We start from the raw sequence: 22,094 nt of genomic DNA on the forward strand, positions 1-22,094 counted from the left end.
CAAAGCAGGCAGGCAGGGAGGACGAGAAATACAGACAGACAGACAGACAGACCGACAGACAGACAGACAGACAGACATGTGCAGAGAGGAAGAATTGCAAAAAGCAGACATGTCAGCAGGTAGACAGAGAGAAGCAGTTTTTTGTTAGAGAGCAGAGGGCAACTTTTCCACAGTTTGTCAGCAGTTAGTGAGGAGTACAGACAAGTGACTATAGAGGCTGTGGAGAAGGTGCACTGGGACTCATACCAGCATTAATTGCATCAGCAGTGTTGCAGTCTTGTTAAGGGAAAGCACAGGCAAAGTTCTTCTTTTTTAGGAGGTTCACACACTCACAATGTGTGCCATATGATATTGACAATGGATCATGTAGCAAATGATAGCCCTAGTTATATTATTAACTAGATCCATGAGTATGGGAAATCATCTTTTAGCATTGCGGCCTCCAGAAGAATACTCTGGGTTGGGGTCACTCTGCATAGGTGGGAGGGAATTAAAACATGGCTGGAAATGAAAGAGATCCACTTTGTATAGCTGTGGTCAGTCAGGCCCTATTGACCCTGGGTTAGGGAGTAAGCCCCTGTAAACCCTATTTAGTCATGAGACTCTTTCAAAACATAAGACTACTGGAAGTACAACCCAAGAATGAGGCAATTCTGCAGCAGTCTGGGGCCAAACCACCTTCACTGCATCATAAAACTCTTGGAGTCTGACTCCAGCAATGTGCTGCTGTGGACTGGGGGAACTCTGGTTGCTGGCGTGTAAACAAAAAACGTCAAATGGTTGCAGCCGCTCTCACGGTTGATCCCAAACCACAAACCCCCACGCAGACCATCCCGTGGACTATCACAATGATGATTATCTGAAACCCCGTGTGTCCAACGGTTAGATCAAACTGACATGAATGAGACCCTCTAATAAAAAGGCACATTATTAGTGCCTGTGAAACATACGTTAGACACTGTAACATGTCATTTTACTGTGATACACTTAATGACAATACAACACACAGTTTGCCCAAGCCCCTGCAAGTTTTAACCAAAGAACCGCAGTCTGTCACAGCGGTGGACTCTTTAATAGCAGGATAGGGCTGACCTGTGTTGCCCCTGGGCTAGAATGGAGGCAGACTCATTTCCTTTGCATTTATGCAATAATAATAGCAGTGAAATGACTTCACCGTGATCTAATAGACGTCCTGCTGCCAGCATACTGCCTCTCTTAGTGGCTAGGGGGAGATGTGTGTGAGAAACAGAGTTGTGTGGATTGCTGATGTGGGGGTTTGTCTCTATCTACAATGACTTGTAAATCATAGAGCATATGCAGATTTATAGTCTTGTCTCATTGACCATGTGTACATACATACAAGTTTATTATGGTTAAAGGTGGAGTCAGCCATTCTGAAAAAATACTGTCAAAATCACTTTTTGTCCAACTCAGTGAATATCTCCCAAGGATCCGCTACCTGTCTGTACTGTGTGTGCACTGAAGGAAATCTGGCATTAATATACACAGCCTAGGCTCAGAAAACTGGTGTGTAGACAAAGGGTATGTAAACGAATGGGGCCCACCATAGCTAGCAACATACTTGTTTACAGAGAACTATGCTGTGTATTAACACTGGATTCCTTTTCAGACAAAAAAGTGATTCTGACAACAAGCATTCTCCAGGATCGCTGACTCCACCTGTGAAGGGTAGCTGTTAGAGTTTATCTTACCTTTGTTTCGGTGGACATAGGCGAGGATGATGATTTGTATTGGTCCTGCGATGAAGAGATGAAGCCCGAGTCGTGGGAGGAGATGCTGGCCAGCCTGGCTGGGGCCTGCTGGGGGAGCGTGGAGCTGCGGTACCGGTGGCGGGTGGGGTGATGGTGGTTGTGGAAGAGGTGGTTTGAGGAAGAGGAGGAAGAAGAGGAGGAAGGAGAATGAGAGTGAGAGCCACTGGATCCCCGGGAGTCACTACTGTTAACGCTGTTCAGACTACTGTGAAGGGGGGGCAAGGGAATGAGGGATGAGGGAAGGACCAGAGGAAGGAGAAGTGTGGCAGAGACAGGCCGGGGGAGTGAAGAGAGAGAATCAAGTGCACCCAAAAGACATGGATAGAAGGAAGGAAGGTTGGATAAGAAAAAGAGATAAAAAAGGAACAATAGGGAAGGGAATGAAGGCAAGGGGATTGGGGAGAATGTGGAGGAGACAGGGGGTGGGAAACAATTAACCACAGCACACCAAGATGCAGCAGCAGGCAGTGACTGAGGCCAATCCAGTCATCAAAACAGCACAAACAAACCAACGGAAGAGGTGTGATGTCATAATGACACACTACAGGCAGGAAATCACAAGATTTCATGTCTTTGAGACAGTTTTATGAGACTATTCACACAGAAAATAAATCATACACACTAGGTTTAATTACTGTGTGAATTGAGATTTGAAGCTTTAAAACAGCTAAGCAGATTTAGAAAAAAATTAAATAATTGCTCATTCTGTACTATGAAAAAATACTTAAATATGTATTAGATCATGTACAACCCTGACAATAAAATTCAAAATAACAAGGCAGAACTATGTGTAGTTTAAGCTTCAACTCCTTTAAACACACCAGAATCATAAAAGCTTCTGTCTCACAGTGATCTGTAAAATAATATGATAAAATTATATATTTTCTGAAACCATCATAAGCAAAAGCTTTGAAATGTTGTATTTACAAATATCACCTTTAACAGAATAAAACTCTTGAATTGCTCCCATATAAAGATTTAAATGTTTGCACAGCTCGGAGGGCCTTCAGACATTCTCATCATAATAAAACAGGCAACTTCAATTAACAGGAAAATTAGGTAGAACGATTGGGAGACACAAAAAGCAGGGAGAACAAAAAGTAGCAGACATGGGCTGAACAGCTACAAAACAAAAAGCGTACTTTTTTTCAAAGTTCTCTAACCTCAACAGGGGGCAAAAAGTTCACTAAACATGCTGAAGTAAATCAAATAAATATCTGTGTATTTTCCTTTGACATTGTAGCCTCACCTTTTTCATTTTTTTTTTCATTATCACTAGCAACTACAGTATATATTCCTGTCGGTATGCAAAGAAAATGCTAACCTCTCCTCACCACTGGGTGGCAGGCAAATATTGGGCAAAACAAAAGTTTTTCTCCATGCCCTTGTTTACCACACATTACACTGATGTAATCCTTCTCCCAAGAAGATTTATAACCATTCATTTGTTTCAGATTGCATGTATGTCGAGCTTTAAAAAAAAATCTCTAACATGACCAAATGCAGACATTGTACGTGGTTTCTTCTCCTCATTCCTTTGTTCTTGGACGTTGCTGACAAAAATAAATAGAGTCATTTCATTTTCCATTCGACCCTTATTTTAAAGCAAACTAGATCACAACAGTGAAGTGTGTACTTCAAAGACCAAGCCTCTGTTTTACTGGGAGCCTACCTGCACATGCTAGACTTCCTGGACATATTAGTGCTGGGGGATGAGGGCGGTGTTTGATATGACCAACTGAAGTCGGAGCCCTTCAGGTCCAAGATCACCTGAGAGGGAGGGAGATATTAGCCATATTTATTAGTCCTTGTGAAGAGGAAAAACACCAAACACAGCAATATTTAATTCAAGGAACTTAAAGGTGTAGTCAGCAATTTTGGAGGATGCTTGTTGTGTTGTTTGTGGCTTGTTGTGTTTTTCTTCTTCTATATTGCATTGTTGAGAGGCTGCCTGGGATTAAAATTATTATTGCCAATGAGTGCTGCTGTAATTGTTGAATCTTGTCAAAATACCTTTGTCAAAATCAGTGAATATCTCCTCACGATCGGTTATCTGTACGTACTGTGTGTGCACTGAAAAATACACAGCCTAGGCTCTGTGAATGGGCATCTTGCTAGCAACAAGCGTTCTCCAGGTTCGCTGACCCCAACATTACTTCAATGGTGGGGTCAATATGTTTCTTCAATAAGTTTCCTCACCTGTTCACTAGAAGGGGGAAGCTTGTGCGGGTCACAGGTCATGGCTTTGAGGTCATCAGAGATAGCCTGGAGATGGGTGACCTCTCCCAACATAGAAATCTCCTCATCCTAAAAGGAAAAAACGGCAAGCTCTTTAATGGTGGTCTGGAGAAAGTATACAGTATGCATGTATTAGTTGTGTGACAAAGTAGAGAGTGTGAAGATAAATCCTTCAAGCCTGTGGGAATTAGAAAAAGGACACCACTGTGGAGTGGAGTTTTTGAAGGCTCATTTCTCTCTTTCTCCCCCTGCTGTACTCACCACTACTGGCTGCAGCATGGCTACGAAACTGCAGAATCGCTGCCTGTCCTCTATGAGAGCCTTCCTCAGGGCCTGTTTCTCTGTCTCTTCCAGCAGAATGTATTTATCACTGACATCCTGCATGGCACTGTCCAACTGGGGTTGGATATCACCACGTCCTTGGAAAGAAAAGAGAGACAAACACAGGAATGTATACATCATTCAAGGTAAAAAATTACATAAAATAAAACTTTGAAAGAAAACATGTCTGATCTAGTCACTACTTCTAAACGTTTAAAAAATCAAGGTACTTGTACTGGGATACATTAAAGACAATAGGCTCCCTTTATCTTTCTATACAACACAGCCATTAATAGTTATTCTACTACACTGTAACATGAATAAATATTCACAAATAATAAGTTGCAGGGATAGTTCATTTGTCGTTTTGGATTTTCATAAATTCTCTCAAGTGATGGTTTGGACTTTCACTACTGCTCTACACGTTATCTTTTCATTGTGGACACTGCAATCTTGAATGCTGTAGCATTTGAATGCCCCCACTATTTTTTATCAGCTTTACATGAAGGGCCACTCTTGTCTTAGAAGTGTTTCCTGCCTCTTGTTCAGAAGTGGCAAGAAGGTTATCTGCTTTAGGCTAATCTGCTTGTCTAGTGAAACTTGCACCTAAAGGATTATTCTGAGATAGCCAAAAGTTCGAGCCCTTTTTGACAATCTCTTTGAGACTCTTTGGCAAACACTTGACAGGGTCTAACCTGTAAGGGATGAGAACAACTATTGTGTGTGTATGTGCAAGGTATCACCATGACCATCTGGTCCCTGTGTGTGTTTTGAATATGCATATGTAAATCTGGGAATACCTTTGGGCAATGACAATCCCAAGGATATTATTAATCAGCACTGTGCGTTGTCTTTTTGTGATGAGAGTGTGTGGTTACCCTGAAGCCAAATCAAGCCCTCTTGAGTTTTCTATGGAGGCAGGAAGGCTGGCGACTGCCCAAGTTGACATACAGTCGGGCCTCAAAGGCATTATCTAACCACTTAAACTACACTTACACACAAACGTATGCACACGCGCGCGGCCTTGACTTTGATACATCAAGGTTAAACACACAGCGAACAACTCTTGCGGTCTGTCTGTCTGCTCTTGTGTCTGGGCATTGATAACAAACTAGTGTGAGGTGAGGCCCTATAACATGCAAATCAGTAGTGAAGAAACACGGATAGAATTACCCAGGCAAATCCTCCTCACCCTCAAATGTAACATGAGGATGTGTTTCTTGTGTTGAGGGCAAACCATCAGCACTTTCCCTCTCTGGTATTTATTATTACAGTCTATACATTATCCGTCATACAACGTTTGGGAAGCTCTGCCCGACTAGACCTCAATTTTGATGACAATTAACGACGGCTTCAAGCACACGGACAAATACCTAGCTGATGGAAAAGCACCAAATGGAAACTAGTACTGTCATTATGTGCCCACTAGCAACACAATCGCAGAAATGATTAAGAACCGACAAAGTCTACTCACTGAAGTGCAGTGGGAAAGTCGAAGCAAAGTAATTATTGGTCAATATATTGATGCCACGGTTAAATGCAACTTCTGAAGAATACTAACACCACAAATTAAAAGGGCTCTGAGTCCTTTATAGACTCTTGTAATAGTTGTTGACATAAATAAGACAAACTCAGTTTCCACATATGAGGGATCCTTTAGGGCTTGGTTTGGCATCCGCAATGCTGAGAGGAATGTGGGTTATGTGTGTGTGTGTGTTTATGGCGGTTCCTACATTATGGAGACCATGATGAAGTTAATGGCCTGTAGACTTGGAAAATGTAAATTGTAGCATATAGATTTCATTCTAATATGGATCCGTTAAACCACCTTTTAGATCTTCAGACAAGTATACATTTACATTGTACAAGGTCATGCAGAGATCTGGCTGAATGACTGAGCCTGAATGGAATAGACAGGCCTCACTCATTAGTCTGCTTTCCACTGCTGAACAAACTCAAGACTCTTCATTTCCCTCCAGGCAAAATCTGTATTTTTTGTTTAACCTGTTTTGTTGCAATGGAAATGATTTGTAAACTGGGCTGACATTTCAAATAATGTGCTTGCTTAAATCACTAGTTATACTGCTGGTATTGACACATTGTTTTAAAAGGTAGTTGTAAAAATATCAATCAATGAATTTATGAAGCAAAACTCCTTTAACTCCTCCTTTACTCCTTTTTTTCAGCTGCTCAATGCCTGCGCCATGACAACACAATATGCTTTTGAGTGAACGTTGGCTCTATTGTAATACTAATATTAAGAATAAAAACATTAGGCCTTAGTTGGCCTCAATGTAGAAAAGCAACTTATAGTCCCCAAAGCCAGCAATGCTGTGGTGTCTCCTTGGCCTGCATTGAAAGGAGGGAGCATACTGCATTCTGGTTTTCTTCCACTAGTTCCAGTCTTGGCAGATGGTGTTCTCAACACAACCACCGCGGTTTTGGAAAGACACTGCTGTAAAGTTGAGGTACTTTGTCTGAGACGGATGGAAATCCAAATATTTTCTTTGTTGCCGTTTTGGTAGTGCCTGTGGGTTTGCTTAACATGATGACAGCCAGCGTCTCATTCTCTTGAAAGGTTGACCTATCAAGAAGGACTGTATCCCTTCACTCCTTCAATTACATGAAAAGGTTTGAATCTTCGTCTGCAAATGCAAGCAAACTGATTTCCTTAAGTCTCACAGAGTTACATTTGAGGTATGCCCTTTCAAAGTGAATCATGAGGTCACCAATTCCAAACATACATACACTCATGATACTCACAGTGCTCATGTGGAAACTTACCATAAAGGGTAAATATTATAAGCTACTTTAAACTGACCACAGGTAGATTGAAAATCAATCAGCGAGTCAGACATAAGTGTTGATGTAAAAGACGTAATTGCAGGGATGAAGAGGGTTGTGCAAGCGCACACACACACACACACACACACACACACAGGGACATGCATGTGTGCTGAGACAATGCAGGCCCATCCTGGCATGAAACGTCAACTTGTGGTAAGCAGAGGGGTTGTTAGTGCTGAACTTCAGCTTCTGTTATGTTACAACGTTGTCTATACTATGGGTTGTTCCTTGGTTTGCCCACATTCCTGGTCTCTGTGCCATAACCTGCATCTGTGCTTGTTTAACTATGGGAATGACAATGCCTTGATTGCTACTTCCCCTTTCTCTTCAACCACTGACAAACACTGAGGTTTATTGAAGGGCAGTGGTCACAGACAGCACTGTAAACACATCTGCCCTGAAATATACTGTATTTCACAAGCAGATTTAGTGTTAAATTAAGGAAAATTAGTGTTGGTAGCATGTACGGTAGACTGTAGATTTTTCAATACGCACAGATGAATTATGATGTGCATTCAATGCTATACAAAATGATGTTCAGTAAGCGGACCTTTAGCTTTGATGTATCACTGATATTCTGCAGTTGTTTTGACCAAACTCAACTTGCCAGAAATGCAGTAACTAAGCCAAGATGAATATAGAGGGAGACAAACGCACACACACACGAAAATAAGATTAGCTGCTCCTGATTTCACATGACCAATGATTGCATTAGCTTTAGTTTCTTAGGGGTCTCAGGTCAGAAAAATACCCTCACAAGACACATATCAACCATAGACTGAGCAAAGCAAGCAGGCGGAAGGAGTGTTATTTCTGTGTGTGTGAATGGAGTGCTCTTCTTTAATTAGTATGAATACAACTTGTAGCCTATTCCTTAATGTTATTCACATGTTTGTGTGTGTTACTGTGATACAGAGGACAGTGAGTTTACATCATTTATGGGTGAACCTGGAATCAGTTAGGTCAAGTAAGGTGTTAAGTTATCTTCCCGAACATCAAAGTCCAAATCCCCTAAATGGCCCAATTTATAGGACACAAAGACATTACTATTAATTAATTTCCTCCCCGTCAGTGTAAAGTGCTTGCTTATAGGCAGAAGTCTATCCTGCAATTCACCATAGCCCAATGTCTTACTGATTGCTGTAGGTGAAACAAGGCCTAGTAAAATGCCTATACATTTAATTAAATGTGAAGTTTAAAGTTTCTGAATCATCTGCTTTTAGTTTCTCTTTATTGAAAATTCTGCACTGAAGAGGTTGTTGCAAAAGTAAAGAACATTTTAGCATTCAAAATTCAAACTGTGTTCTAGTAACATTCATGCGACCTTTATTTGAACTTGAATCATTGAGGGGTGACCCTCATTTCCAATGATGTCAAGTCAATTAACTTCACATACAGACATACTTAACACATTTCTATTTACTGGTTGTGGGTATGTGTGAGCTGAGCAAAGAAACAGATACTTGCAACCATGGACCAAACCTTATTTCAGGCAGACACAACAGAGCTGATTAAAAAAAAGACAGACAGCTTGTAGGAATGAATGTAACACTACAGAACTGGACCAGTAAAGCAGAAGGAGCACTTAGGACTCAAGTGCATCTCATGTAAACTGAGGCCACAGATTCACAGACTATATATCTTAATGCCTATATATAGTGGCAAGTTCTGGCAACTATAGATCGTAAAACACTAGTTGCCCTAACTGTGGAGGAAAATTGAGCATGCAAATATTTTGCAGGATTCACACATATTTCATCTCGACATAAAACTCAATATTTGTGGTAAGCATTAACTTGGACAATGGTTCTGTTCTACAAACTGACTTACCTAGAGTATCAGCTGCAGTGCAGCATAAGGAGAAGGATGGTATCAGAACCACATGGTGACAGGGAGAGGAAAAAGATTCAAGTCAAGTGAGAAGTGTACCAGTACCTAACAATAATTCAACACCCATTGGTGCATTCTTGTTGTATGTGTGATGTCTGTTTAAGCAATGTAGGACTAAGTCAATCTTAGCATAGATACAAGTGTATAAAAACAGACTAAGCTGTAGATATAATGCATCTCTTAAATTAATGCCATTTTTAGGGAAGTCAAAGACCATCATACTTAATGCATAGGCAGTTAAATTAATTGACGCATTGCCAATTCGAAAACAAATGCCAAATATCAACAACAGTTTTGTTTTTTTAAGCTGCCATGATATGATACCAACAGTAAGCTGATGTTGGCACATCTATACTAACAAACACATGGTTGCTGCTCCCTATCTCACTGGTCTCTGCATTTAATGTCATCCTAGTCATTGCTTATAAAAAAAACAGCGTTTTTCTGAACATGTTTTGTATATTAAAACAAAAAGGGGCAGCAACACAATTACAATCCTAGTACCCACAAATTGTACGTTCTGTCTTGAGCTTATGCCAGTATAATCAGTCATGCAGAGAGCTGCAGGGGAATGACATAAGTTTAAAGTAGCAGTAATGATTGCTATGTAATAAGTAATATGCCAAGATTACATCTACTGCAAGAACAACCATCCAACATCCACTGATTCAAACCTGAAACTCTAATTCCTTTTTTGTGTTTGGTATTTTCTTTCCTCTTAGAAGTTGAATGCGTATGTAGAACCAGAGCCAAGAGAAGTGCAAGCGGGAAAAAGCCCCTACCCTCTCAGCAGAGTGTGTTTACCAAGTAAGGTAATGTTTAGCCTTACTACATCTGCACACGTTTAATCAGCAAGGACAAACTTGCTCTACTATACACATCACTGATGTCTCATGAAAACGTCTCATATACAATTTGGACATTTTCCCATTTCAGAATAAAAGATGGTATATTCCTGAATTTGACCACTAGATCCAGATCTTCAAACGAGTGCAGTATAAATCAAAGTGAACTGTTATTGTGCAAATACATCTAATAATAATAATACCACTTGGAGATATTCAGCAATTCTTTTTTTTTTTTATCAGACTACTTTAAGCTGTATTGGCGTCCCAAAAAAATCGATGATTGCAAGATTCTTATAGAAAATTTCAGGAAGCCGCGCCTTCGCTGCTTGATAGACATTTAGTTAGCTAAAATTTTAGTTTAAGGAGTGTAAAAGAATCAAGCTTCATGATTACGGATTAAGCTGCAAACTAGTACAGGAGAAGAAATGCATTTTACTTGTTTGCTTTGCATAAAGTGGCGGTAGCAGACAATGCTCCAAGATGTTAAAGCCGTGATCCCTCTACTTAATTAGTTCTCATACCTGCACAAAAAAAGAAAAGAAAATAAGCTAGTGTATAATGGGAAGTACTTTGGTTTTCATAAATTGTTTGGGTCTGTACACACAAAAATGTAGTACAAGATTGTAAATATATTGTCATTATAAGATTAACAGCAGCAAAGAGAGTTTCTCTGCTTTTAAATCAAAATTCAAATATGTTTTTATTTTACCTTTCTTTGCTTTCTTCTGAAGTTTCAGTGTGTCCGATGACTTCTTCTTTATTTCTTGCCGGGCTCTTTTATACTCTAGTTCAGATGGGACAAGGTGGACAAGGTTAACTAACTGTGATAAACTTGGTGTTGGAGCTTGTAGGCTGGCTGAAATAACAAAACATTATGAAGACATTGGGTCTTTAACATTGCTTTAAATTAGTGGTGGGCCGTTATTGGCGTTAACGTGCTGCGTTAACGCAAAACTCTTATCGGCGATAAAAAAAATATCGCCGTTAATCTCTTATTCTACCTCCTGTTCGGCTCAGAGGAGATGGTTCCCTCCAGGGCCGATGGCTGTTCGCCGTCAGGGTGAACCCCCTTCCGTGTGTTCTCTGGTCGGGTAATAATAGCCGGGGGCCGTTGTTTACACTTGAGGAGCCTTTATTGCAGGAGCGAAGCTTCTCTCACACACCCGCCGCTCTCTCTCTCCATCACTTGCCCACGACACACACCACCTGGCTGCAGGATCGCTAATGTAACACTCAGCGCCAAACCCCCTTCACAAATCTGTCTATTCAATGTTTACTTATGAATGTATCCATGTACGTAACTCTGACATGTACATAACTTAATTTATTGTTAATAATATGGTCTGTTTATAAATTCGGCATATGATTAAAGCATCTAAAAGCCCGTAACCATGTTAAACGTTTACTGTTTTTAAGTTATTAATGCCACTCGCTCCCGCAGATACACAGCAGAGGGAGGTCTTATATTCAGCCATTGCTAAAGGGAGTGTTGTATTATGGAACGGCCGCTGTGGTACGAAATTCCAGTCTCAACAATGTTTCCTACACGCAATTATAACTCTAGCGTCTACAGCCCGTTGTTTTCATGTAGTGTAACTTGTGTAATGTGTTACATTATTCAGCTGTTGCCGTGATGTCGGCTAACGCTGATGCTAATGATAACTAACTCTCCGTCGCACAATAGACTGTAGGTTGGTGTTGCAGCCAGCTGTTAGGTGAAGCGCTGTCCCACAGGTAAAAGCCATGGACCTATAAAGCCTGTCCAATATTCACTCTAGTCCAGCTTCTTGAAAAGTTTATAAGGACTTTATTATTTATGTAAAAATAATATTTAATGTTTCACTTGAAGCACACCATTAATGGCTTTATTTTCTGTTATAGCCTGTACCCAACAAATTAGTTTTTTCGTTTTTTTAAGCACAAAAAACAGTGCAATGTTGTGATTTTTAGCCTTATATCTGATTAAATTGTTAGAATATTATTTGTTCGCAATAATTAGACACTCGTTCTGATGACGAAATGAAAGCCACCTGGCTTGAGAAACACGTTCTCAAAGACTTACTTTGAGTCATTATTTAGGGAGCACACACATATTATGAATGAATTCAAATGAGCCATTTTAATCTAGATTAATCTAGATTAATTCCAAAATTCAATGAGATTAATCTAGATTAAAAAAATTAATCTATGCCCACCTCTACTTTAAATGTTGAGGATGTAATCTGATTTTGGATCAGCATGTTGTGTGGTATAAAGTGTGTGTGTGTGTGTGTGATTAGGTTCTTTTGTCTTACCTTTAGCGTGGTCCTTGTCCAAAGTGCTGACTCCTCTCTTCCACTCCTCCACCTGTTCTTGAAGAGGGTTGATCAGACCCTCCAGGAAGCCCCTGTCAAAAAAACGGATATTTAAACTTCTAATCAGAGGTCAGCTTGATCAATAATGGTATTCCTTTAAAACACTAACTGCCTACATTTACAATTTGTAAAAATTATTTGTATCCCAAAAACATTTTATTGAACAATCCTATGGCTCAACAACCTACTTTGTAAACATTTACTACAAATGGAGAATGGACTCTGGATATCTGTCATCAGATTATAAAGTGGCAGACAGACCATCAGACATAAAAAAAACATTAGGTCATTTCTGTTTATGGTTTTCTCTGTCAATCATTACAGGCAGAGAGAAAGGGATACAAGACAGAGAGACTGAGAGAAGAAGAAAAAGTCTCCTTATGTCTGACTGTGTTTCACAGGAGGAAGTAAGACATGTCTGCAGTCTCATCTGTCAATCATTACCCAACTGTGCCCATCTTGTATTTGTGAGTGTGTTTTTAGGAGGCTGTGAGGAAGAGGCAGCTGCAGGCTTAATGCATGACACTAAATTTAGACCTCTCCCTCTTGCAGACATTTCTCCAAAGTGTTTTTGTGTGTGTGCATGTTTGTCAGTGGGTGGGTGGTGACCATAGCCCCCAGTTTACAGCCTCTGCTATGGAGATCCTAGTGGAATCTCTACCGAAATGCCACCCGAAATTAGAGAGACCCTTGTCTGTGTTAGTGAGAGAGAGATGGTGTGTGTGTGTGTGTGTGTGTGTGTGTGTGTGTGTCTACACTGAAACATTAGAGATGCTTGTGTTGCCAGACAAGTTGTCTCTTTCCCAGCATTCCACGACAAGTGGCATTCTCACCCACCCACGCACACACACACAAAATGCCAAGCCGTGGAGGATATGAAGAGATAACAATTCTGATACAGACTATTATACTTTTATATCGTATTGGTGTTGCACTGTGAGTGTGTGAACTGTGAAATATAAAAGCAACATAACATTTAAGCTAATTAAATATTTACCTTTGATAGTTTGAAAAACTTTTTTTGGTCAGAACTAATAAACAATTACATTATAAGCATAAAAAACATCACCTGAAGTTGGCAGGGTTTGAGTGTGTGTAAAAGGAAGGTTTTCGGGGGACACATTATTCCCTTGTTTAGCTCACTACCATAGTTCTTATTGGCATGGTAACCCTATTGACATCCCCGCTACCGCACAACCCCTCTTACCTCCAAGCCACTATTCCCCAACATTGCAAAAAGGAGATATTATATCAGCCCCACGGATAAATGTCAATAGTACTCTGGAGAGATGAAGAAAAGATGAACCAGCTAACCAATACACCATGTGTTAGGTTGCTTACATGGAGAACTGTTTGAGTTTAGCCTCTATGCTGCGATGTCTCATACACATCCTGGTCAACGCTGATCCAATGTCTCTGGTCCCACCTGAAAGACAGAAAAAGGACAGAAAATTATTTCACAAGCTTTTAAGGTGAGAATTGCTAACCAATATCCAATTCAACTTCTTCAACTTCATTTCATGTTTACTTCTAGAAAAAAGAATGGAAAGCTGTTTGACATATTGAAGTACAGTGCACAATACGTAGTCAGCTCATATTTTTTATTCATTTACGTCAAAGTATTGAAAGTAACAATGGCTAGAGGGAAAACAACAGGGGCTGGATGATTTAAATAGAACATCAGGCACTCACTGACCCCACTATCTACACAGTGGCTGAACACTGTGTTAATCAGTGGGAAGAACCCCTGTGTTACAAATTGTGCAAATATTTAGGTGATGGGAAGTTGAAGAAGGAGCCTTGCAAATGTGCTTGAGGCCACTTGCCCCTTTCCTCCACTCAAACTAACTAGCTGTCTACTGGAAGGCCTCGGGAAGGACAGCTAGACAGGGACCTGACGTTGACTGACAGAACTATTGTCTGACTGCTCCGTATGACTAGATGGTTTCTCTGCATGTGTGCTCGTGTGTGTGTATATGAGAGAGAGAGAGGGAGGGAGAGACAATCGGAGAGAGGGGGAAGGTAGGAGCAGAGAGATCTTGTAGGAAACTGTATGGCTGAACATTTTGTTCAGTGATACTCTTTCAGTTTATGCGTGTGTGGTTTTGTGTGTGTGTGTGTGTTAGTGACAGTTTGGTTGTGTTGATCTGATGTGAAGTGTGAATCTACTCCAACAGAGCAAGCCATTCTGCTGTCAGCACAGTCCTCGCTGCATGCAGAGGCACACATAAAGAGCTGTCACTCACTCACAAACACTCACACGTAGATTCAACACACACACACACACACACACACACACACACACACACACACACACACACACACACACACACACACACACACACACACACACACACACACACACACACACACACACACACACACACACACACACACACACACACACACACACACACACACACACACACACACACACACACACAAAATAGTTTCCCTCTCTTAGAGGCTGTCAATATCTAATGCAAGAGGCTGCAGATCTGGCTTACAACAAGTTGCCTAAAAAAACAATTGAGATAAAATAAACTAAAACTATTATTGGATTAGTAACGTGTTCATGGCGAGGAACAAGTATCGTAGTAATAAATAACAGATTCCTGAAAATGTGTGCAGACATTTTTCACATTGTTTCTCTCTAAGTCGGCAGACTCTTCGACTTCTTACATTGGTGTGAGATTTTTGGAGCTATACTCTTTGTGGACTTTGTATCTCTGGCTTTGATGGCGTGGGAAACACGGTTTGAAGTATTTCTTCTGAGTTATCTCTGAATTCAACATTGGTGTCGATGTTGCAAAATGTTGCAAATCGGCAAAGTCTTGTGTTAAATCTCCTCTGCTTCTATCTCTTTCACTGGGCTGTGTTTATGATTGCCAGACTGAACCAACATGCCTCCGAATGTCTGTCTATTCCAAAACTAAACCAGTTGGATAGCATTTGTAGTTTTTTTTCTCCTTCAATGTGTAATTATGAGCGAACAGTTTGTCTAAGAACTAGTTTTAAGACAATCTCTTGTCTGTGCTGCTCTTCCAAAAGACCTCAGTAAGGTCACTGCGCTTTTGACTGCACAGTGAAATGCAGGCACAACAAGCATAGACAAACTGTATCACAGAGTGAGATACTGGGTGACAGTGAATAAGGCTTTTCTAGATGATAAATTAGAACTTTCCCCATACCTTTCAACAATATATAATTTAACGTCAGTCCCATTGAGCACATTATGACCTCAAATGTCCCTCTATCCATTCATTCATCTACTTCATTTACTGTGTGCCCTGTTATTGCAGAGGGTGTGGCTATACTGCCTGCCATGAGAGACCTTTCTGTTAAACAAAACCATAATGTTCATTCATTCCTGCGCTGACTTGTTTAGTCATCCCATACATCCATCTCTTACTATGAGAGCTTGTTAGTCTAGAGGGTGTGGCTGATATGACGCGGTGCCACGGGGAGGCCACAAGGCCAAGGGAGGGGAAAAAAAAAAAAAGTTGGCAGACGTTTTTATTAGAAAGTCACTGTTGACTTGCCAGCCCGTGCTGTCAAGGGAAGAGTTTGGTTTCAGCCCATTATTATTTATTCAACCACTCTCACACTCCTGGATTTGATGTGAGGCATATAAGAGGACTACAAACTGCCCTAGGCAATAAGCACAGGTGCACCATTATGAAAGATTAAACTGTATCTCACACTCAAGTCAGATTATGTGATAGTATTGCAATACTCCCATTTGAATAGGGTTCCTCTAAATGGCACATTTCAAGGGTCCTATTTAAAAGGTTCTACTGGGAAATGTGTCTGCAGAATAGATGTTAGCATTTCTCAATATGTGGGTATGGCAAAATAACTCCTCCCACGCCATGAGCCCAAAACCGCCACAAATTCCAGTTAGCTGAGTCTTGCAAATAACAGTGTTAACACAATAGCAACATGATAATAATGATAAAGGTACCTAGGAGCCTTGTGTGTCCCTCCCTCTCACCGCTGGTAGCTAGTTAAATGTCTGCTATGACGGCCAGTTGACGTAGAAACTATAGATGTATGTGTGTGTATTGTGTGTGCCTGATACAATCTGGCATAAGTATGCTAAAATTCTTGACATGAAACACATAGACTACATGACACACACAGAGACTACGCATGCGCACGCATGTGGTAGGGCTAGGAGATAGGTCAATATCTGTTTTTTTGCCATTATAATATGGGACACACTGATATTGTGAAAAATATTCTTAATAATAATTATATTTGCTTCAGCTATCAACTGGGGCTGCTGTGGCTAGGTGGGTAGGGCGGTCGACCCTCAACTACAGGGTTGGTGGATCGATCCCCCGTCCCCCCGCCGCATGACAAAGTGTCCCTGAGCAAGCCACTGAACCCTAAATTGCTCCTGATAGTTAGTCTGCTATCGGTGTGTGTGAATGGTAACGTGGGAATGGGAAAAGGTCTTCCTTGAAAATGAGTCAAGGTCTCAATGGGATTTACCAGTATAAATAAAAGGTTAAAAAAAAACTTTAAAAAAACTATATAGCCCATTAAAGCTCACAAATGACATACAGTATGCAGTCAGAAGATGTGTTAAGGATGAGGATGCTAGCCAAAAGTGGATATCAGGGCCAATCTGCCCTGTTTGTGGAAAGTTGTTGTTGCTCTCAGGATAAAGTGGCTGCTTAGCTAACACACTTCTTCTGCTCTGACTAGCAGCGAGTGACCCGTGGATAGAAATAGCAGCATTGGCAGCTCCAGTTGTCTGCCACAAGCACGAGCACAAGCGCACACACGCGCACACACACGCGCGCGCGCACACACACACACGCACTCACAACATCAAGCTTCAATTGCCTCAATGCTACCAGGCCAGACCGCTGCTGTGTGTGTGGTGGCATAGCTGGCTGTCAGTAGTAATAGCTACTGTTGTGTGACATGGTTGTTTTGGAGGCTTGTCATTTTCCCTGCAGCACCAAACTCACACACATACCCCCAGAGACACTATAAGCTTGACTCTTTGAATAATGACACCTCTTTCTTTATTTAAAAATCACTTTTTTTATTATTATTAAACTGAGCAGCTGGACAGCTCTCTCTTGGTCTGTGATATTTAAGTTTTCTGTGGGAACTAGTTTCTCAATAGTCTATAGGGATATTTGTGACGGAGGTGATAGTTTTCTCTCCATGTGTGTTTCTGTCTGTGTCCTCAACCCCCTACCAGACTGTTCTTTGGAATGTCACACTGTGCTGACACTATAGTCTGTCTGCCTGTCTGTCTGTCTGTCTGTCTGTCTGTCTGTCTGTCTGTCTGTCTGTCTGTCTGTCTGTCTGTCTGTCTGTCTGTCTGTCTGTCTGTCTGTCTGTCTGTGCGTGTGCGTGTGTGTGTGAGTGTGTGTGTTTCAATTATTATAATTTTTTTAGAAATAACTTTGAAATGACTGTAGGTTAAAAAAGGGATACATCAACGTATTGAAGACATACTGTGAAGGAGTTCTATGCGTGCATCATGACATTTGACAACCTCAATTTCCCAGATTTTATTTGAGCCTGTTTTGTTTTTATTCCTGTCTTTTATCCTTTTGTTGTCACATTGCTAATTATTGTCTCTGCATTATAAGTGTTTTATGCTCTTCGTTTTATTGTGCTTTTATCTGTAAGCTGTGTTTTGAAAAGTGCTATATAAATAAAGTGTATTATTATTATTAGTATCAATATTAATATTTCTAATACCGCCAGCATAAGTTTACCACCTCACACCATGTTACTTGTGTTACAAAAATAAACAAGATCGGGAAGTACAATACAAAAAACTCCCCTTTCTTTATGAGGCCCAAAATCCAACTATCCAGCATGAAGTTTCTGACCTGTAACCATAGCTTTCTTTTCTTTTGACCTTTGTATAATAGTACGTCAATGACATGTATTTAGATGATCTAAGCATATAGAAAGGTACTGGATCCCAGTTTGCCCCTTTGAAAAAAAGAGTATTGGTTCATTTCTGCTAAACCCACCAAAGAAAGTATGGCACACAAGTCTATATCTTTGCACAGGTCTCAGCTTGTCGTTAGAGGATGGAAGGAAAGCTGATATACTAAGAGAGATTTAGGAAGGAGGATCAAGAAAGGAGGGGAGGGAATGGTAAGAGAGGTACATCCAACGAATCATCTTTATCACATACAGTACAGAAGATAAAGAAAGGGGGAAAGTAGAGTAACCACTTAAGAGAAAAGGGGGAGAAGGAAAAATGGGAGACTGGGAGAGAGTGATTTGGCCGTGGTCGTTTCAAAATGAAGATCACAGAGGCGTGCGAGTTAAAACCAACTCTGTATGGGCACCAGATGGCCGCTGTTAACTACGGGCCAGTGGTTAAGACTGATAAGAGACTGGAGACCGTACATCTGGACACACACACACACACACACACACACACACACACACACCCAGCTGGCTAGAGGTAAAGGGATCTGTTCACCAGCTAATTAGAGAGCTGGACAAAACAGTAAATTGGGTTACATTCACACACTAAGCTGAATACGTTTGAAAAAGCATCTTTTCTTCTTCATGTTGGCCTCCTGCTGAACAAAGCTAGGTTTTTTATTCACGCAGGAAAGTGAGTTGTGACTTTTGTAACCATCAACTGGAAATGATATCAACATTGTATGATAAAAATGCAGAAATTACAGTGGGCACAAATGGAAAATGATGGCAAAAACTAATCAGCTATATTTTTTTAAATGTTATATTAATGTAAATATTTCAGTTACATACACACACACACACACACACACACACACACACACACACACACACACACACACACACACACACACACACACACACACACACACACACACACACACACACACACACACACACACACACACACACACACACACACACACACACACACACTATCCTAACTGAGCAGTTGGCATGCCCAGATGGAGCCACCCACATAGCACAGATACAGGCTAGCATTTCATTCATTGATTTATATTCCTGCTCCAACAGTCTGGCTGCCTCCAATTACGATTACGATTACATTTTCCACTAAACAGTATAGTAAGAGAGGCTGATCTTGAGGGTTTTACTGCACCCACTTGGACCTAAAAGGAAGCTGGAAATATAGAATAGATTATTCTAAATAATAGATCAAAAATATTTTCAATAAACATACCTTACAATTCATACTAGGTACCGGGGTTAAGTAAGGAGAGATGTGTGGATAGCAATCAGTATGGTATCCAAGGTCATGCGCTTATTATAGTCTGCTTTAATAGTTGGCCTGGCCTCTTTGGGAACCAAGCCCACCTCTTCATTCATCAATATAGCTGCTGACAGAAAGTCAGCTTGTCTGTCGTAGCATCTCCACACACACACACACACACACACACACACACACACACACACACACACACACACACACACACACACACACACACACACACACACACACACACACACACACACACACACACACACACACACACACACACACACACACACACACACACACACACACACACACACACACACACACACACACACACAAGTCAGCAAGTCTAGCCTCGATGGGCAACAACACATGCAACGTGGGCGAGCAAACACACATGCGCACCTGCTGCAGTGTGACCAGTGCTGACACACAAAAGCTCTGGACTGTCTGACTACAGCTCCCAACAGCTGTCACCCAGAGACAGGAGAAGGGGAAGAGGAGGACAACAGGGGAGAGGATGAGAAGATGAGCAGAGGAGTTGAAAGACGAGAGGAGAGGGAGAACCAATACAATGATGGGGAGCATTTTCTAATATTTTAAAAAATGGAAAGAAAGGCTATATCCTGCCAACAGAGATTATACAATATATTAAAGGTCCCATATTATGCTAAATGCTCTTTTTAAATGTGTTCCAACATATCCATGCGTCCACGGTGTGCCTAGAGACTGCCAAAATATCAAAAAAAATAACAATCTCTCCTTTTCTCACTCTCCCCTTTTCTGAAACCCCCACCCCTCCCCCCAAAAACACTCCAGTCAGAATTATCCCCTTTTCTGACCTCACAAACCGTAAAGCCAGAAGCTTCCACTGTGCAGCCCACACCCCTATTTCTTATTGGTCCACGGCCCTGACAGACAGAGGGCGAGGCGTATCTGGCTTCGCTTCCGGACAGGGGGCGGGGGGAGCTCAAAGATTGTATATTTACGAGGGGACCTGCAACTCTTTTTTAAAAAATAGGCCATTGTGAGATTAGCTGAACATCAGCATAGTACAATAAATTATCTGAAAGTTTTTTTCAGCAAACAATTAAAGAAAAATGTATTAGGGACCACTAAGACCATATAATATGGTGTATAATAGAACCGAAAAGTGTATAATATGGGAGCTTTAATATTGCTGTATCTATGGATTAAGCTTTTTTAGTGCAACCGAAGAAGGTCAAAAAATTTGACTGATGTGTGTCTGTCCTGTAGCTATCAGTTCCACATTATCTGGTTTTATTTCATTATATCTAAATACCAGTGTAAAGCAGAAACTAAAACATTCACAATAGGGAAAATGTGGTGACACTAACCAAAGAGCTGACACTAAATCTGGAACAACTTTCTACACTGAGCCCAGTCAGTCATGAACACACAGCCGATTATAAAGACATATTCGTAGCGAGCGAGGATTGTAAACTACTAACCATTACACATTTTAACAGCCCCTTCTCCTACTACTTAGCACCGTATTCACTGGAGAATAAAGATACGAGAAAGATAGAGTGTGGGAGGGTGAAACATTTGTTCGTCATCGGGTTGCATCATTGTTGAATGTGGCACAATAAAGACTGCAGGCTGACGTCTGAGTCACTGTACGCACGCAATGAGTGGCATCAGGATGTGTAACTTAGTGACGACAATATATTAATCAACACAGGCAACTGGCCAGTGGCCAACAGTGGAATGTTAAACTGACTGCAATTCAACAAAGACATTCCTAATCCGTCATCTTTAAAATAATCCAAAGAATATCAACGCAATCTGTAGTTGTGAATATGTGCCAGTGCACAGCTTCATTCTGATTACGGTACTTATGAAAACTACAAAAAGACTAGCAACATTTGACAGTGTTAACCTAATGCTTACTGGAAGATAGAAAATGTTTCATAAATAGTGCAAGTTGACTTGAAATACTTGGATGTGAAATGGTGACAGCAAAAGTTAGAAGGGGAAGAGAACAGATGACAAAGGGGGGTCATTTGAGGGTGACAGTATGTCACCTCTGTGTGGTTCTGCAGTTTGAATGCTAACGAGGTCTTGAGGCTGCAGATAAACAAACAAAAACAGATAGCTAACAAATGGCCCTGTTGCTCTCTTTCTCTGTTATTTGGATTCTTACCAAGCTACTGTATCTTTGCTTCCCTCCTCCATTATTCTACCCCTCTTTCACTGTGTCTGTCAGCAACACTGTGGTATGAATTGACTCTAATGCACTGGATGGGAACCAATTAAGATAACAAGAATGCATTGCTCTTGATTACAAAATGCCAGCATCCCTTTTCCATCCAGTTCCCTCAGTCCATCTTTACAGAAAAGGTATTAAACATTTGCCATATATATCATCATTAAAACCATTAATATTTTGTGGACTTGATAACATATGCTAATTTATGATAACCTGCTAACTTTACTATTACAGAAGTACGTATGTCATAAATGCACATGTTTTCTTCAGCTGCTGTTTGCAATGCAAATGTAGGTCATGTATGTCACCACCCCTTTATCCTACTGTATTCCTTTGATGTTGTTCTTATAAGCTGATCTCTGTCTGATCTAGCGCTCT

General features: G+C 40.8%; 1 protein-coding gene across 6 annotated transcripts in view; it reads right to left on the bottom strand.

Annotated features, from left to right (window-relative positions):
* The window catches only part of LOC307259515 (protein MTSS 1-like), a 50,997-nt gene that overhangs the window by 6,567 nt on the left and 22,336 nt on the right, over positions 1 to 22,094 (bottom strand). For 3 of the 6 annotated variants that reach the window (XM_080039415.1, XM_080039412.1, XM_080039411.1), the window contains exons 4-11: positions 13,612 to 13,696; positions 12,211 to 12,302; positions 10,626 to 10,700; positions 9,009 to 9,020; positions 4,272 to 4,429; positions 3,972 to 4,079; positions 3,445 to 3,542; positions 1,713 to 1,977 (exon numbers count right to left, since the gene is read on the bottom strand). In XM_080039415.1, the coding sequence (XP_079895541.1) occupies positions 1,713 to 1,977; positions 3,445 to 3,542; positions 3,972 to 4,079; positions 4,272 to 4,429; positions 9,009 to 9,020; positions 10,626 to 10,700; positions 12,211 to 12,302; positions 13,612 to 13,696 (893 nt within the window). The remainder of the gene's footprint in view (positions 1 to 1,712; positions 1,978 to 3,444; positions 3,543 to 3,971; positions 4,080 to 4,271; positions 4,430 to 9,008; positions 9,021 to 10,625; positions 10,701 to 12,210; positions 12,303 to 13,611; positions 13,697 to 22,094) is intronic. The other 3 variants (XM_080039416.1, XM_080039413.1, XM_080039414.1) reach the window with 3 other exon arrangements.

The sequence above is a fragment of the Ammodytes marinus genome (assembly GCF_949987685.1).
Source record: "Ammodytes marinus genome assembly, chromosome: 13".
NCBI classification, from domain to species: domain Eukaryota; kingdom Metazoa; phylum Chordata; class Actinopteri; order Uranoscopiformes; family Ammodytidae; genus Ammodytes; species Ammodytes marinus.